The 18255-nt window shown below is 37.0% G+C and overlaps 1 protein-coding gene across 1 annotated transcript in view; it reads right to left on the reverse strand.

Annotated features, from left to right (window-relative positions):
- LOC136268426 (ATP-binding cassette sub-family C member 4-like) overlaps nucleotides 1-18254 on the reverse strand; it is a 29248-nt gene extending 10994 nt beyond the window's left edge. The window contains exons 1-17 of the mRNA XM_066063767.1: nucleotides 18071-18254; nucleotides 16086-16196; nucleotides 14362-14479; nucleotides 5293-5586; nucleotides 5027-5116; nucleotides 4322-4485; nucleotides 2898-3023; nucleotides 2596-2845; nucleotides 2335-2544; nucleotides 2238-2285; nucleotides 2140-2184; nucleotides 1887-2078; nucleotides 918-1012; nucleotides 780-866; nucleotides 625-721; nucleotides 205-567; nucleotides 14-148 (exon numbers count right to left, since the gene is read on the reverse strand). Of these exons, the coding sequence (XP_065919839.1) occupies nucleotides 14-148; nucleotides 205-567; nucleotides 625-721; nucleotides 780-866; nucleotides 918-1012; nucleotides 1887-2078; nucleotides 2140-2184; nucleotides 2238-2285; nucleotides 2335-2544; nucleotides 2596-2845; nucleotides 2898-3023; nucleotides 4322-4485; nucleotides 5027-5116; nucleotides 5293-5586; nucleotides 14362-14479; nucleotides 16086-16196; nucleotides 18071-18153 (2508 nt within the window). The 5' untranslated portion in view covers nucleotides 18154-18254. The remainder of the gene's footprint in view (nucleotides 1-13; nucleotides 149-204; nucleotides 568-624; nucleotides 722-779; nucleotides 867-917; nucleotides 1013-1886; nucleotides 2079-2139; nucleotides 2185-2237; nucleotides 2286-2334; nucleotides 2545-2595; nucleotides 2846-2897; nucleotides 3024-4321; nucleotides 4486-5026; nucleotides 5117-5292; nucleotides 5587-14361; nucleotides 14480-16085; nucleotides 16197-18070) is intronic.
- Between the last annotated feature and the right edge of the window lies 1 nt (nucleotide 18255).

Raw genomic sequence — 18255 nt, forward strand, 5'->3', positions numbered from 1 at the left:
TAAAGCACCTCACCTCAGCTATTAAGAAAATAAATATAAATAATATAATAAACAAATCTGTTACTCCTTCACGTAAATATAGATAATAAGTTTTATTGGAAATAGTTCCATGAGCTCTCTCCTCCTCTGGTACGATGTTAGTCATATTCTGTGTACAATACAGACACATTATTTAAATCAACAGTGCTCAAAGTAGCCTTGTACCTCTGTGTTGACTTCTTTACGAAATATGTTATCGCCCATGGACACTAAAGAGAACATGGATGGTGTAGTGTGTAGTGACACTTCGTCTAGTACTGGTAAATAATTTTGATCATGTTCACCCTCGGAGTGGTTTGATCTAACACGCCTTCTTGCCTTCTCCACTGGTAACAATTGTGCATGACTTGGCCTTCTCTCGGTTCCTTCATCTGTTTCTTCTGATACATTATCACACTCCTCTACTACAATATCTGGGGCTACTAAATCTGTTGATTTTCTATTATCCTCTACATCATCAAATAGTTCAGTAGGATCAACACCACTTGATGTTAACTCCTCATAATTTCCATATCCTTGTACACACCCCTACTTAACATGCAAATAACAACATTATCATTACTTTGTCTAGCTCAACACACAAACCTCCTTCAGTACTAGAATACGATCTGCATGTTCCGCATATTGTAACTGATGGGTCACTAAGATCACCAACTTATCAGCTAACATTCCACATATACACCTTATAATCATAACACCACTAACATCTACAATCCATTACTACATTAAACATTCTATACCCATCAAACAGGTGTCTGCTCACTGCAGCATCTACTGCACTCAGAGGATCATCCAACAACATGATGTCACTGTCCCTGTACACAGCCCTACACACAACACATTACACCATCACTGCTTCTCACATGGTCTACACACACCTGGCAAGATTCACTCTAGCCTTCTGACCACCACTAAGGTTCACTCCTCGTTCTCCTATCAAAGTCTCATCACCAAATGGCATCTCATCAATGTCCTATTAAAATATTTAACTATATCAACTAGGCCAAAAGTTTAGCAAAATTAATTACTAAGCAAGCCAGACTTGGTCTACAGTAACCTTTGTGTTTCAGCATTTTTATCAAAGTGATGTGAGTTTAGTGCAACTGCATTGCTTGACTGTGTCTAAACTAATAGCATCTCGTCCACATAGTTCAATGCTTTGTTAATGCGTTTATTGTTCAGACAAAAGCAAATTTTGTGTGAACAAGAAAAACAGCCAAATTATTGGTCAATTATTAGATTAATTTAGGGATGCAGTCAAACTGAACATAGGATACAAGTCAATAATACAGGATCAATGTTAAGTCTTTGTGAATTATAGCTGGTTGCATTAACATTCATTCTTGGCTGCATCAGATATTAGCTCTTTTAGTTACCAACTCCTTTTAATTTGATTCGTGAATGAGCTCTTTTTGTACAGCCAAGCTGTTATATACGGATATTATAAAATGTCATGTCACAGAACTGACAATAGTGATATGATGTCAGTAAGACTCTTAACTTCAAACCCTAAAACCATAGAGATATACCATATAGAATCTTCAGGATAGCCCTTTCAAGCTAAAAATTCTGTAGACGTCAGCCATGTCACAAGTAAAAGCGGCTTGCATTAATCATTTGTACTATGTAGCAATGAAATAACATAAATTGGAACTTTGCTTGCAAGGATGACTTCCGAATAATCAATTCAGCTATCAATATCACATTTTCAAAATGAATCTCATGTATGCTGGTGACCCACTACTGTGCATGGCACCTCAATTGTATGGTCATTAGTCATGGGGCATTGGAAAAAAGTCAGTTATTACTGATCACTGCATAAATTCAATAGTGACCAGGAACTTTACCTTCACAAGAGAACAACACTCCACTACTCTGTTAAACCAAGCCTCATCATAATCTTGTCCAAATATAATATTTTCTTTTATTGTTCCAGAAAATATCCATGGGTCCTGACTTGCATAAGATACACTACCCTCAATGTCTACTGACCCATCCAATACTTCTAGTTCTCTCAGTAGACACTGCAGTATTGATGACTATAGTAGTAGTAAAGTATGATGGAGATCAGTTAGAGTAGTCAACTAGTAGACAACACACCTTTCCTGATCCCACTGGACCAACTACTGCCAGTAATCTGTTTGACTATATCATCATCTTATAATCTCACTTGACTGTCTACCAACTAAACACCTCACCTGATCTACACTGAAGTTGATGTCTTTTAAAACAACTTTCTCTCTATCCTACAAACAGACACACATGAAGATACTGTATATGTTGTTAAACTCTAACATGTGTCCAGGATGCTGTTAGATTATTGACTATGATCCTGGGAGTTACTCCATTGGACAATGATCCATGTCCACTATCATTAGTGACTTCTTCATTGACCAACTTAAGAGAGGGCATCACATTAGGGGAACATGATCTACTAGTTATCTTGACTGGATCACTATCTGTACCAGTTGTTCTATCACCAAGTTCTGGTAGTAATAGTAGTTTCTACAGTTATACAAGCAGTTAACACAACACAATATGGCAACATTAATTGACCTGTATTCGTTGTGTAGCTACTAGCATTTCTGATACACCCAGTAAAAATTGGACTACATAATCCACAAAGTAAAAGCTAGCAAAAGATATCAGTGAAATAAATGTGAACACTTTTTTTGCAGTTAGAGTGTTCCCAGATCCAGTGTAAGTTGAGAAAGTTACAAAATTGAGTAAGTTAACAGCAACAAACAAAAATGCCAAGTTTCCAGCCCGGACCATGCTTGCCTGTGTGATCAATCTACTCTCTTTCCTAAGATAGAGAAAATTTATATGTAACGGCACCTTTAGTTAATTATACCTACTTTCTGATCTTCTTCACATATTCATGGAATGCCCACTCCCAGGCATACATCTTGATCAGTCTCATACCACTGATGATCTCATTCATCACTCTCACTCTCTTGTCTGTCACTTTAGCTGACTTTAACCTTTAGAGGTGAAAGGAAAAACATGTGTGCACAGTTTCAACACACAAAGTCTTAGCAAGCTTATATTATCTACACAAGAACAACTAAGAGGATGCAGCCCTCAATAGCCTGGATGAAATGAATGTTGTGAAATCAAAGGTGGTATGGCTGCAATAATGTAAATGTTGACAATACAGCCATTATTAAAAATTTATTAGCATAAACATCCATTTCTCACCCACCATTTTTGATTTCACAACTTTTTCACCCTGACTATTGAAGGCATTAGGCTGCACACATTTTTTTCACAGCTTGACAGTTTTATGTGGATATCATTTCCTTTTGCACTCTATATGGCCTCAAAGCCAGCCTTTCTAAAGCTAGCCAAATTAAGGCTGGCTTTGGGATTTAGTTTTCCCTACATTTCTTATATGCAGACACAATAATGATCACTGAAGACAGAAGTTATGATTTTTATTTTTTGGTAACATTACTAATTGAATACTCTAATAGAACACACATTTTTTTTGAGGAATTCTAATAGAATGGACAAAGCATGTTCCACTAATAGATCTATATATATATTTTTTTATTATTAAGTAGATTGTATCAGGTGAGCTCCATTAGGGGTAGCGGGAAGGGTTGGAGGGGAGGGGAGGGCAAGAGATTGTTAAGAGGAATATGTAGGGATGAGTTAGGCCATATTATAGCAGGTCTCAAAGTTGGTTAAAATGAAAGGAAATTTACAGCGCAGGTCTTCATTCAACACCATGGAACTGTACAGCCACATACAGGCTGGCCAGAGCTCCATTAAGGCCCCAAACCGCTCGTATGAATCACCACTGTGTTTGGGAAAAGCAGCCAGCAAAAACAGACCACTCAAGTCTATCTGATTTTGATCAGGAAATTTCATAGTGTTCTTGGTGAAAAATCAAATCTGCTGTCATGGGTGATAACACTGGTTTTCCCAGATCCAGTCACATTTGCTGTGTGGCCTACCCTACCTGGCAAACAGCTATAATGTAAAATGGCATGCTTTAGAGGAGGAGCAATTTTGGTGTGAAAATCATGTTTTCTTTCTTCCTGTCAATATACACACGGCTTGATGTACCAGCTTTCTTGGTTGCACAGTAGTGTGTCTTGATTCTTATAGATTTCATTCATGTACATCACATTATTTCATGAATGACATCACAGACATCCAAAGGGGATTTCCCATTAGGTGAAAGTCACAGACAGAGATACACACAATGAAAACACTACACAGAGTGAGACAGACACACAGAGAAGACAGACTCTCCAAATATGCCCAGACTCACCTCCAACTAGCAAACAAACGAGCCAGTATATACTGAAGTGGAGACTGAAGTAGCAATATTGCCAAAGCAACCAAACAACTTGGTCCTACTTCTCTCCACAACAAGAAGACTATGATGGGCAGAAATAGTGGAACAATCCAAAATTCATGAATAAACAAGATTCCCTATAGGAAAATGATTATAGTATAACAAGAGCACTATCATAATACAAATCAGCATTACAGGAGCATAATGCTATTACATCATAACAGGGTTGAAACTGGGTTGGGTCATTACACGGAGTTATACAGTAATGTACACATAAATATTATTTGGCAAGTACAAACAAACTGAAAGTTGTGTATATTTACTTTTTTCTTTTTTCTATAGTGCTGCATGGCTAACTGTCTCTAAAAATGTTACTTTGTTTTTAATAAAAACTAAGTGAAATATGGGTTAAATTTGGGCTACATCCGGGTCAGACTATCCGGGTCAGACTTGGATTACATTTGCATGGCATCTGGGTCAGTGGTACTTACTCAGTCACAACCCTGTTGTGTAACAATCATTTCCTGGTTACAAATTAACACTGCTGCTATAAATTTGCCAACTTAGCTATAGTAGTAACTATCCAGTATGGCAACTGTGTGACTTCTATTTCAACAATTTAGAGTATAGTACGTAACCAGCTAGGTGAGGTTGATAGTAACAGATACTACTGCTTACTAAATCAAATCGTTGAACATCATTAGATGCAAGATTTACAATGTGTCCAATGGATAACTGTCCAATGATAGAGTGGCTGAGCTTTAAAGCCTATACAAGAAAGACAATAAATAAATATTGTGCTATTCCACCCCTCTACTTTCAAGTTTGTGAATAATTTGGTTTGATACTCTTTGCAATTCAATTACTTCTAAAATAGAAAGCTTTACTCTATCATAGTTGGGGGTTGAATAACAATTAAAGTACAACTATCAACTGCATAGTACTTTGTGATAAATAGCTCCTGTAGTTATAATCCTTAACTGCATGCCAGTATTGAGAGCAATATGGAAGCCCCATCCATGTGCAAAAGTCAAACAGACTACTATTAGGATCATCCCAACAGCATACAAATAAGCATCTCTGGTAGCATCATCAATTTCCTCCTGTTTGGATGTGATAGAGTCATTTGTACGGCTCATATTTCTCGGTAAAGTTAGTTCATCTTCCAGTGTCCTCTTCATACAAAAGTATTGTGACAAGTATCCCACAAGAATACTTTGACTGATAAGAAGCATAAACTGCAGAGAAAACAATCATTTAAAATCAGAACATGTTTTATCAAATATAGCCCCTCGCTAAACGTTCACAATGCAATACTGTAGTCTGGTCAAATTCATCTAAGCCTTTATTTTACCTTAACAACTTCTAATACACAAGCTACCTGCTAAAGCACTATAGAACCATCACAACTTATAAAGTGCTGTGATAGGAGCCATCTAGAACAAATGAATTGGAACACTTTAAAAATAATTCATACATTTAGTATTGGGTATAGTGAATAGGCTGTTAAAAGTGGTTTTTATACCAGTGGAGAGAGAACTTCACTGATGTTAGTGTCTTTAGCAGGAGTTCAGTTAAACATGAGCAATATCAAGACACATGCAGCCAAGAAAACAAGTGTGCATGTTGTGAGTATATAATAGGAAGAAACAAACATGATTTTCACAAATGCACAGCCCCATGCATGGTCCCTTCTCCAAGGCACACCATTTTTGTATTATAGCTGTCCGCCAGATAGAACCAGTCACACAGCAAATTTGATTGGATTCACTCCAGCAATTCCAAGATATGGATGGCCAAGAAATGGCTGCAATGATGTTAAAGTTTAATAACATTATTGCAGCCAATTCTTGGCCACCTTTGATTTCACTCTTTTCACCCAAGGCCTATAACCCTTTTCCCAACTTGGGTGGATAGTTGTTCAAATTAGCACACGCACTTGTCTAAAATGATAGAGACAGTCACCAATGTGACGGAAGTTGCATGTCCAATTGTTTATAAATGTCTAGTGATCTCAAAGAAATCATAACATTTAGTTTTAAATCAAGCCTCGTGTTTTGATCCTGTAGTTATCACTATTTATTGAACTTATCACTTAAGATTATACATAACTTCTGGTGGCTATAGCACTCATTTTATTTCTCTTTATTGCTGAATCATCTGAAACCACTCCCACACCATCTACACACATGTTAAGCACCCCCAAAAGTAGTTGTTGGTGGTAAAACATTAATAATTTCTGTAATTGTATTTTACGACTTCAGTTCTTTCTACTAAGGTTGGATGGTAAGATTTAACAGAGAAACATTGCTGAGTATATAATAATACAGCTAAGTAGCTGCTACAGCTAAGTAGCTGGAAGCTAGACCCTGCCTCAAAGTGGAATTCCCCCTTTTTTCAAAAGTCTGGATGTGCCACTGCTTACAACACAATACATAAACAGCAAAGAAGTCACGTTTCTCATAATGTCAAGTAGCCTCATGACCCATGGTTAATGTAATCATGCCATTTCAAAAGTTATAGCAATTTCCTAATAAAGAGAATGAAGATACTTAAAACTGCAAATATCAAAGCATAGCTATCTATTAGTTATTATACTGCATTGAGACTGACAACACTTGAAAACACAGAATGTTTGAAAGGAGCACACGATGGTTTCTTAGAGAGTTTGTTTCATGACTTTAAAGGACTGCCTTACAATCCACAGAATAGCCTTAGCTACGTATACCATGCCACATGCCCCACTCACTATCAAATGATCATCACACAGACTTCTACTAAGCATCTGGACAAATAAAAGCAACAGCAGTAGAATGTATAGTGAACATTTGGCATTACTATTTTCCAATTCTACATTAGAAAGATCACACAGCCTAGAAGCCAGCCATTTCTCCATAATGTGAACTAACTTGTGAATGCTCTATTAGAAACTGCACATACAATAGGTACTGACTATTATATCAGAGAGTATCTGCCATTATGAACATTTTACACAAGTTTACATGAAGACATAAAGACATGGTATCTACACAAGACTCTGCTAATGTACACATACTCATCAACATTACAGTTACAAAGCCATATGTAATTAATATAATCTATGGAAATATCTCATCTCTGCACATTCTTCCCTTCATTGTCTTCAAACAATCCAGATTGTTATTTTTTTTACAAGAGTGTTTGTAGACACCACAAAAATATCCTAAGTGTTTCACTACCGAGATAGTTATAGAACACAGTTTTGCTACAGAAAGAGTATGGTGGCCATACATACTCTTAATAATTTATCATGTGGGATCATACCTAAACTAGAGGCCCACTCAAGATCAGCAACAAGATCAAGATACTCAAATATTTATTATATATATATATATAAAGCTGGAAAGCTGTCTGTCTTGTCTTCATCTGCTTAATGACACTGCTAACTCGACAACCAAAGCATGTATCGTCACAGGACTTTAACAAAATTAAGCACTCATCATCTGGCAACTCCAAGTTTGTTGTTATAAATTGCTACATACTTTCGTTCCTTCTCTATAGCACCATGAAGATAGGAGTGTAGAGCCAAAGTTTATAAACTGCATGCATGACCACAAGGAAACACCTATGCCATTCATCTCGACTATGCGTTTATCAACACAAGTCCTTACCAGTATGTACAGTTGGCTTAGTGGTAAGATTGCTTAGTGGTTAGATTGCTTAGTGACTAGATCACATGCTTCACTACCACAATGCTGTGTGTGGGTATGGGTTCAAATCCGCATGGATTCAATTCCTTTTTTGATTCAGCCAATCTTTTTGTGCACCTTTCTTTTTTCAGAACCTTTTTGTTACATGTTTTTTCCCTCTGTTATGAGTTATCTTGCATTCCACAAGGATCAATTCTAGGACCTCTTCTTTTACTCATTTATGTTAAGGATCTATCTCAAGTCATGTGTTTTTATTTGCAGATGATACCAAGCTTATATGAACTATTTCTTCATTGGCAGACCATGCATGTACAACTTCAAACTGATTTAGATAATCTAGCCAAATGGTGTGACGTGTGGCAACTGAATTTCAATGTTACTGAATATAAAGTGATTTACTTTGGTCAAGCCACACATAGCTTTGGAGGCTACTATCTTAATGGTGCCTTATTGGACTCGGTTGATTGTCATAAGGACTTGGGAATTATATTTGATGCGAACTTAAAGTTGCACCAACATGCTTCTGAAGTAGCTATGAAAGCAAATAGGGTATTGGCTTGTATGAAAAGAGGTTTTATTTATCTGAATGAACTTGTACTGTCGCGATTATACAAGTCAATGGTTTGGCCTATATTAGAATATGGAAATGTAATATGGGGACCCCAACTTGAGGGTATGCAGCGGTGTGCAACAAAACTTGTATTATCTTTAAGAGACAAGTCTTACATAGATTGACTGACATTATTGTACTTACCATCTCTTTTGTACAGGTACAGATGTGGTGACTTAATATTTCTTTTCAAGCTGTTAAATGGTTACTTTGATCTAGATCAGTCTAACTTTTTTCACTCTTTCTCACAACACACAAACCAGAGGTCACATATAAATTACTTAAGCCCCCTGCCCACCTTTCATGTTGAGTCAAGTACTTTGGTACTAGAGTAATTAATGACTGGAACAATCTTACGAGTGATATTGTGGAAAATTCTTCATTAAATAATTTTAAATAGTTACTTTTATGACTTTAGATTTATGTTAATGTAATAATTATATTCATAGTTAATTTTTGTTTATTGCATTTAAGTATGTATATGTATGTAATTGAATGGGTGTACAGGCTTTTTACCAAATCACATAATTATAGGGAAGGTATATACTGACTTATGACTTACTTTCACTGTGTATGACTGACTTTTCATGCCATGCACCATTCTTTCACTTTCAAAAATACACTAACACTTTTTAGTGTTTCTTTTGTACTTGCAATAAATGTCATTGAGTATTAGCTTTTAAGCAAGTTGATTTTAATAGGCAGGATCGATACACTGGGTATACAGCAGACTGTACAGGAAACAATGTGACATAGAGTAATATAATTATTGTGCAAGTAGTGTGCCCACAACCATTTCGAATAAGTGTTAGATCCTTACCATATATACATGTCATTGCAAAGTTTAATGGTTAGTGATTTTGTCATTGACAGGACAGGTATAGCTACTAGCTTACATGTGTGTGTTAAGCACACTAATATTACAATTGCCTTTGCTTAGTTCAGCTGTTTAACTTACGTGCATGCACACTCACATTGTCAGTGTTGGGAGTAACGCATTACTTATGTAACGCGTTACGTAATATTATTACTTTTGTGGTACCTACCGTATGGCTCCAAAATTTCGTAGTATAAAATTTTCGTGAAATCTTCAATTTCTGACAAAAGAAAATTTTCGTAAAAAATATTTTCGTAATTCTTAAGAAACGAAATTCGCGGGAAAAGCTCGATCGCGGCGCCGGCGATTAATTTTCGTGATTTCTTATTGAAGCGCAACCAGCGTGACTCGTGAACACGTTATTACCAGAACAGCATGGCAGCTATTAGAGGACTCTTTGAAACAGTTTTTCACACCTGTGTCAGAGGATACCATGTCTACCAAGATGTATGGGTACCAGCTATAGATGAAATGCTCTCGTGCTGTCGCGAGGTAGGAAATCTTCATGACCCTTTTGCAGTTAAGGTCACGAAAGTTGGCATAACAGTTGGACATTTACTGAAAAAGATCAGCTCTACTTGTTCACTGTTTATTTTGAATGGTGGATCAATATCTTGCAAAGTTACAGATCCTCACAGAAGATACTCAAGCGACTTGGTGCAAGGTGGCCTTGAAATACGATGCATGATTATACTCCAAGGGCCCAAGGAGCTGATAGACAAGGCCAGGAAATTGCTAGCTATAAGCAGCAAAAGCATTGCTTCAGCAGATGAGAATAAGCCAATATCTAAGAAGGAAACTGACTTGATGATAGATGCTTCAGTAACTCCAGTTGCTCCTGATGCAAAAAGGATCAAGTTGGAGAGTGAAGCAGATCAAAGTGTGTGGATAACATTTACTGGTACAAGGATACAGCTCTTAGCTGAGGATAAGCGTATAATAGTGGGACAAGAGAGGCTGAGCGACCGTCACATTAACTTTGCACAAGCTTTGCTGAGGGCCCAGTTTCCATCTAGTGATGGATTACAGAACACACTTTTGCAGGGTCGATTGAGGTTTTCTGTATCCAGCAAGATTGTTCAAATATTGTACATCCGTAGTAACCATTGGGTGGTGATTTCCAATGTCCAGTGCAATGGTAACAATCTGAATGTGTATGACACTGTTTATAATGACATAGACAGCTCAACTCTGGATTTGATCAACTCCATGTTTGAAGAAAATGTAACTTTCAGCATTGTGGAACAACTAGAGAAACAACAAGGAGACATTGATTGCGGTGTGTTTAGTATAGCCATTGCCACTTCCTTGCTACATGGATTAACTCCTACACAATACAGCCAGTCACTATTGCGTCACCACTTGGTCCATTGCTTGGAGGCTAAAAGCATGCAACCATTCCCATAGTTTATAATTACAGTGTATGCATTAGTGTAATTGACATTTTTATTATTATTGCAATTGTAATAGACAAATAAATTGGATACACAATTTACTATACAATCACAGTGTATTAAATCAACTTCAAAATTCATTTAGCAAGAAAATCAGTAATGCCAACATGCTTGAATCCATTTCTGATTATATCTGGATGAGCTACAAGATAATCATACAGACTGATCATCCACTTGGCAGCAATAGGTTTGACAATTGTAAGTCGCATATCCACTGGCTCTAGCTCTTTGCTGGTATCTTTTTGAGCTACAATGTTATCAGCGTACCAATTCTCAAATTTCTTGCGAAGGAACTGCTTTGCCGCTCTATTTACACTAACATCCAGTGGCTGCAGGCGGTCAGTGCAGTTTGGTGGAACAATGGCATAAAATAAGTGATGGCTTTGTAAAAATTCAGCACTCGGCTAGTTGTTTGTCCTTTAAATTCATCTAAGATGACTACTCCACTGTGCTTTGAGTCCAGTCCCAACTGCCTTCTCTTTTCAACCATGTAGGGAACAATCACTGCCTCAATATAAGAAATCATAGTTTTCTCGTTACACCAATGATTTGCTGTATGGGTAACATGAAAGCCGTCTGGGAAATCAACAGATGGATGGCACCTGGTTGTTTTGCCCTCATACACTAGTTGTACAGGTAAGAAATTTCCACTCAGTGATGCAGCAAATATGGCCGTAATTTGACGTTTGTCATCAATACCTGCCACCTCTACCCGTTTCGACCCCTCTTTTGCCATCGTCCAGTTGGACACAGGGATATATTTAATGGCTGTTTGGTCCCAGTTAACAATCATCTCATCTGGGACATCCTCCATAGTCACCACTGCCATTATGTCCATCAAATATTGTGACTTCAATTCTTCGAAGTTTGAAGGAGTGAACTGAGGTTTCTTTGTTGTTGCCTTTCTCTTCACAAAATTCAATGAAGACAAAAAATACTTAGCCCAGCTTTTTTTAAGCACAACATAGCCTCCATTACATTCTAGTAATGCTGGATTTACCTTCTTAACAATACCCAGACCGGCTACAATAACAATTGCTGTATTGATTATTCCTCCTGCGTCCCGTATGGCATGGATATACTTGGCAAGGTGTGAAGTGATGTCTTTTGGAAGCATTGATGGCCTTCCTCTTTTCTTTTCTTCAATCGTCGTGACCGTTTCGTGGAATGTTTGAGTTAAGGCAGCTACAGCATTCTTCCACTCGCACACAGTTGTGTACTTTAAATCGGGAAATTCTTTTTCAAAATGGTGAATTGCTGCACTCGTTCCATTCGCTGCTGCATAATTTCCTATCCTTGCCTTGTCCTTTCCGCTGTATTTCTGGTAGGTTCCTCTCTTCTTCACTCCCTTTTCATCTTCAGAATGTTTTAGGCACTTCATAACCTCTTTATTAGCTGCAGTAATGGCAGTAGCTGGCACTTCTTTCGACAACGGTCCAGTCGGAGAAGGTAACACTGAATCACGCTTAAAATAATGGTAAAGGCTCTTCATTCTGCTCACAACGTGTCGCCTCGTGTGGCTACCGAAATATCTTAAAATTTCGTAAAAAAATTTTTCGTAATGTTGCAATGATTTCGAAAATTACGAAAATTTTATTCTCTACGAAAATTAGGAGCTATACGGTAAGTAATATAATGAAATACGCCATAAAAACAGGTAATATAACTCAAGTTACTTTACTTACAAATGTAACGCGTTACCTAAGTAATATAGTTACTGTAATGAGTCTAATATTACGCAATATTATTACTACAAGTAACGAAGTTACTAATCTCGTTAGTAATCCACTGAGTAACGCCTAGCCACAACAAAGTATTGAAGCCTACTGAGTGAAGCTTATTCACCAGCTTCTTACTTATAACCAAGATTTGCACATTTCCCAACAACGAAATCATGTCATGTGATAAAGTGGTAGTTTCACACGTGACAGCTTAAGGCTGTGGACGCAAAGTAATATAATATGTAATATTATTACAGTTACTTTATTTTATGGGTAATGTGTAACTGTAACTAAATAGTTCAGTTGCAAGTAATATGTAATGTGTAACTAGTAACTTTTAAAAAGTAACTTTCCCAACACTGCACATTGTTTCAATATACTAGCAGGATGGCATAGCACTTACATACTATTGTGACATCACTGTGCATGCTACATGCATGAATGGTGCTGATGTGTCATATAGCTTGCCGTTACATTAGATTATAATTATGATATTGCAAAAATGTTTAGATGGTCTGATGGTCCTGCACATAGGGCAGGTACAGCATGTCACAATATGTATATGATATCCTAATAGAACAGTGACACAAGTACAACATTGCTGCTATGATAAAAGTAACAAACAAACGCAGTCTTTTACAATTCCTATAGTAAAAGGAAAAAGTTCAAAGGTGAGTTAAAAGGAAGTGTCAAGGCCAACCATAGGCTACTTTATGGAACTTGCAATTATGAAAAGAAGTAATATCCACACAAAAACAGCCAAGCTGTGAAAAAGGCGCGGCCTTTAAAAGCATGGGTAAAAAAGGTTGTGAAATCAAAAGTGGCGGCCAAGAAATGGCTGCAATGGTAATGGCTGTGTGCATTGTTAAAATTTGTAAACAATAACATCATTACAGCCATTTGTTGGCTGCCACTTTTGATTTCACAACTTTTTTCACCCAGGCTTTTAAAGGCCGCACCTTTTTCACAGCTTGGCTGTTTTTGTGTGGATTACATTATAGCTGAGAGAATCCAATTTGTAACATTACAATGTAGGGATTTTCCCATATAGCTATAGCATCATCCATTTAAGGTAACCACATTTGCTGAACTTGTAAGACACAAACAATACACAGTGAAGGGTCAATTATAGTATGTTCACGTTGAGCTGAATCCTCAAAAACATTTAATAACTCATGGATGCAATTACAAACGATCTTGAAATTTGGTTCATTTGTAGTACTGCTTGACCCACTAAAAATATTTCAAAATCTTTTTGTTCAAATGTTTGACATAATATTTACGACTAATCAAAATTTTCACAATACATTTCCTATGGGGGAAGCCATATAAGTACAGTGTCCATTACAGCCCTTTCCTGAAGTTGTAATGGAGCCAAACCATACGTGTCTGTTGTTGACACCTTTACTGTTACCAATCATCTGGTTGGCTGAAATGTTAACTCTGTTGAGAAAAAGTCCACTTTTAATTTTTAGCTGTTTTTCAGGATTCAGCTCAACGTGAACATACTATAGTATTCAATATTTACCACTTCTTTAGTGGCCACCTCTTGTAGGCCCTAAACATTACTACAGTGTATTGTATTACTTTGTTTTAAGTAAGGTAACCTCACATCTATTTCACTATGATCATGTAATATACATGAAATGTGTTTGTACTCACCTCTGTGGCAAAACACATGCCATGAATGATAAAGGTCCACTGATTACAACGAAATAGAGCAAACCACAGACGAGCCTTATGACCAATTCTAGCACGATTTTTTTCGTGCCTCCAATACCTGCAGAATACATAAACATTATTAGCAACATAGGTTGACAATATACACCATAAAAAACTTTAAGTATCTATTGAATCAACACTTAATTTGTTCATAGCAACTGAGAGTGAAACCACTATCGATTCAAAGATGAAAATAAGTTTACAAACAATAATTATGGTATAACTTGCATGTAAGAAATGAAATGATATTTTAAGTTGTGTCATGAAGAGCAGCATAACTTATTGTTGTCTATGCTTTGATTCATTACATTGAGAGACTTTACATTACACAATTGAATTTGTAATGTAGTCACAAAATTTTAAATAGTTATTAATTAAACCTATGGTCTGTTACAAAGCATCACTTAATAGTTGTTGGGTGATGCATGGAACATGTCAGCCATTGAGCAAACCACAGAACAAGATCACTACATTGACACTACATTAGCAATTCTTACATTACTTAATATATCACCAGTAGCTTAGTTTCTGCCATAATAATGAAGTTAAGCTTACCTATACCTTCAAAATTGAATCCCACAATCGTTTGTATACTAGCATTGTGTATAGAGATATTGATAATGGCACAACAGATAAAAAATAAAACCTCTGATTCCTTTAATAATTATAAATGTGAAGTGGGCAGTGATGGAAATCAAGCGACAAAGACTAATCTCGCATACTTCATTATGTGTGACCTATGCATTTGCCACTATAAACAAAATTTTGGGTGTAACTAATCACTGGACTGGATTACTGGACTGGAACATTGGACTGGACTACTGGACTGACATATTTTGGGTTTTTACACATTCTGAGGTTGGTTTTATTGATTCCTGCTAACCAAGGGCCTTCAGAAAACTTGCAGTCTGTTACTAAAATGATGAGTATGAGGAGTGGGAGTAAGCAAAAACTGACTTCTAGTGATTTCACTTCTATTTATTATGTTCTTCTATAGTACATACACCTATACTACTTATCAGTATGCTACAGGGAATATGCTAGTTATAGTTAACCAATTGGAGATAGTAGCAAGCTTGTACAATGCTAATAAATTTGGTCACATATTATAGTACGCCAACCAGCACATGTAAGAACTAATCATGATAGCAGAAAAAACTCTACAGTTGTGTAATGAGTTTGTATATTACATGTAGGAACAAATTTAGCTACAATAGATTATCTTAGGAAGGATAGGTTGTGTCCCAGGGGTCTGAGCTATTTAGTTCAAGGATACAGTGTAAGATAGGGAGCACAAATATAGTAAAATGATTTTTGGTTAGCTACTGCTAGGTATTACAATCTCCAAAACACAATACTAAGAAGTGTATAAATGCTGTAGAACACAACAAGTAGTGAGAAGTCAGTTTTTGCTTACTCCTGTAGCAGGCTGCAAGTTTTTTGAAGACCCTTGGCTAGCTAGACTCAATAAAACCAATCTCAGAATGTGTAAAAACCAAAAGTATGTCAGTCCAGTAGTCCAGTCCAGTGTTCCAGTCCAATAGTCCAGTCCAGTGATTAGTTACACCCCAAAATGGGTGTGACCAGGACAAGAAATAGTTGATCGACTTATAATGGCTGACAAACTCTGGAGGTATCAGTATACTATCTATGATTAAACTAACTTGTTAAAGCTTTTGTGTAGTTCCTGTGACCTGGACTCCTCTGGTGTAGCATACAGGTCTTCATGTTTTAGTTCACGTCTAAATCCCTTCCACATCAAGGAGTTTAACCAGCTAGAAAAAGGCAAACTTACATAGTACATTGTTTAATATGATAATGAACCGATCAATGTCATGTCCCACCTCACCCCCCAGGGTTAGGTTCAGATTCAACCTTGGCTTCTGATTTCTTCTTGACTAGCATTGGCATTTTGTAAAAGATAGAAGCCTAGAAGAATTATGCAAACACTGAACTGACTGGACTCTGAACTGGATTCTGGACTGCAGCTGGACAATATTATTCTATTTCCAAGTGGGTTCCCTTGTCAATAGGTACTACTGGCTGGAACAGAAGTCTCACCATGCACTACCCATCACAATTCTAATCAATCGGAAATTATAACCTACTCTGAAAAGGATCCGCACTGGTTAGCACATACAGCTTGTATTTTCACCCCCAGCCAACATGGGGTGCGTGAATAGATTCCAACAAATCTTCACCCACAAACACTCAAAATTCTACTTTCAACATAAAATATTGTGTGCCACATGTATAGGTTTGCTTCACAGCTGCATAGAGGATTGGGAGGCATGACTGAAGAGGACAGCGGCATAGTATAATACATGATATATTTTATACGCAAATTATCAGTTTTAAACCTACAGTGTCAGTCGCGGCAGAACTATGCTTCACTTTGAGTGGCACAAGAAACCAGAACGAAGAAGTAGAGTGTTTGTGAGTGAAGACTTGTAAAGTACGATAATCAGTCAACAGACCATTCACGCCTGGTATAGCTAGCTAGTCTAGAGGTGGCAGAACGTGGATCTTGATCCTGAGTCTAAATTTTAAGAAGAGGGTGGAGGGTGAGATGCAAGGACACAAATAATAGTTTGCTAAGGTGCATCAGCAGTGTTGGGAGTGACGTGTTACATAATATTATTACATTTGTGGTAACTAAGTAATATAATGAAATACACTATAAAAACAGGTAATATAACTCAAGTTACTTTACTTACAAATGTAACAGGTTACCTAAGTAATATAGTTACTGTAATGAGTCTAATATTACATAATATTATTACTACAAGTAACGAAGTTACTAATCTCGTTAGTAATCCACTGAGTAATGCTTAGCCACAACAAAGTAATGAAGCCTACTGAATGAAGCTTATTCACCAGCTTCTTACTTATAACCAAGATTTGCACATTGCCCAATAACACAATCACGTCACGTGATAAAGTGGTAGTTTCACACGTGACAGCTTAAGGCTGTGGACACAAAGTAATATAATATGTAATATTATTATAGTTACTTTATTTTTTTGGGTAATATGTAACTGTAACTAAATAGTTCTGTAGCAAGTAATATGTAATTAGTTACTTTAAAAAGTAACTGTCCCAACACTGTGCATCAGTATCTAGGGGACATGTTCTTCAATTCAAACATTAAATGCTCATACTTAACACACAACTGCTTCACTGAATATGTGATTACTCCATTAGAATATTTTCAGTGCTTGCTTTGCCTGATTGAGCCCTATTAACACCAACATGGTTAAATTTGGTTAGAGAATGCAGTCCATAACACAGTCCAGTCCAAATTTTTTATTCACAAGCATATGACTTTAGTGGCGTAGGGCTAACAAGGGCTAGAGCTCTGGTAATCACAGCCAGTTAGCTCTGGTAACTGGAACTGGATGTCAGTAAGTAGTTATCCCTGGTAATGACAGCTGGTACTCATGAAAGGCTTGCTATATAAGTCACTGCATAGATAATAGACACTATGGTCACTACATGATTGCCAATGAAATATCTATTGCCAAAATCCTTTTACAAGCTATCTAGCCCCAGAGATGGGGCAGGATGTAGATGTCAATCTCCAGTTAGGATATGGGGAACCATGGGTGACATCGATAGGCACTGTATTATAAAATGCGAAAATGCTCACTGAAAAACGAACAATGAGAGCCATCCTGCTGCTTTCCTAGGATTTTCCGCTGGAGATTCATACTTAACATTTATGTCCTTCATCTCGAAACTTCAATGGGCCGTGCTTCCAATCCAGGCTTTCTCCAATCGCTTCGAATCTCGATTCGAATCCTCGCCTCAAGATGATAATTAGCACCTCTAGAA

This window comes from Dysidea avara, chromosome 10 (assembly GCF_963678975.1).
Source record: "Dysidea avara chromosome 10, odDysAvar1.4, whole genome shotgun sequence".
In the NCBI taxonomy this organism is placed as follows: domain Eukaryota; kingdom Metazoa; phylum Porifera; class Demospongiae; order Dictyoceratida; family Dysideidae; genus Dysidea; species Dysidea avara.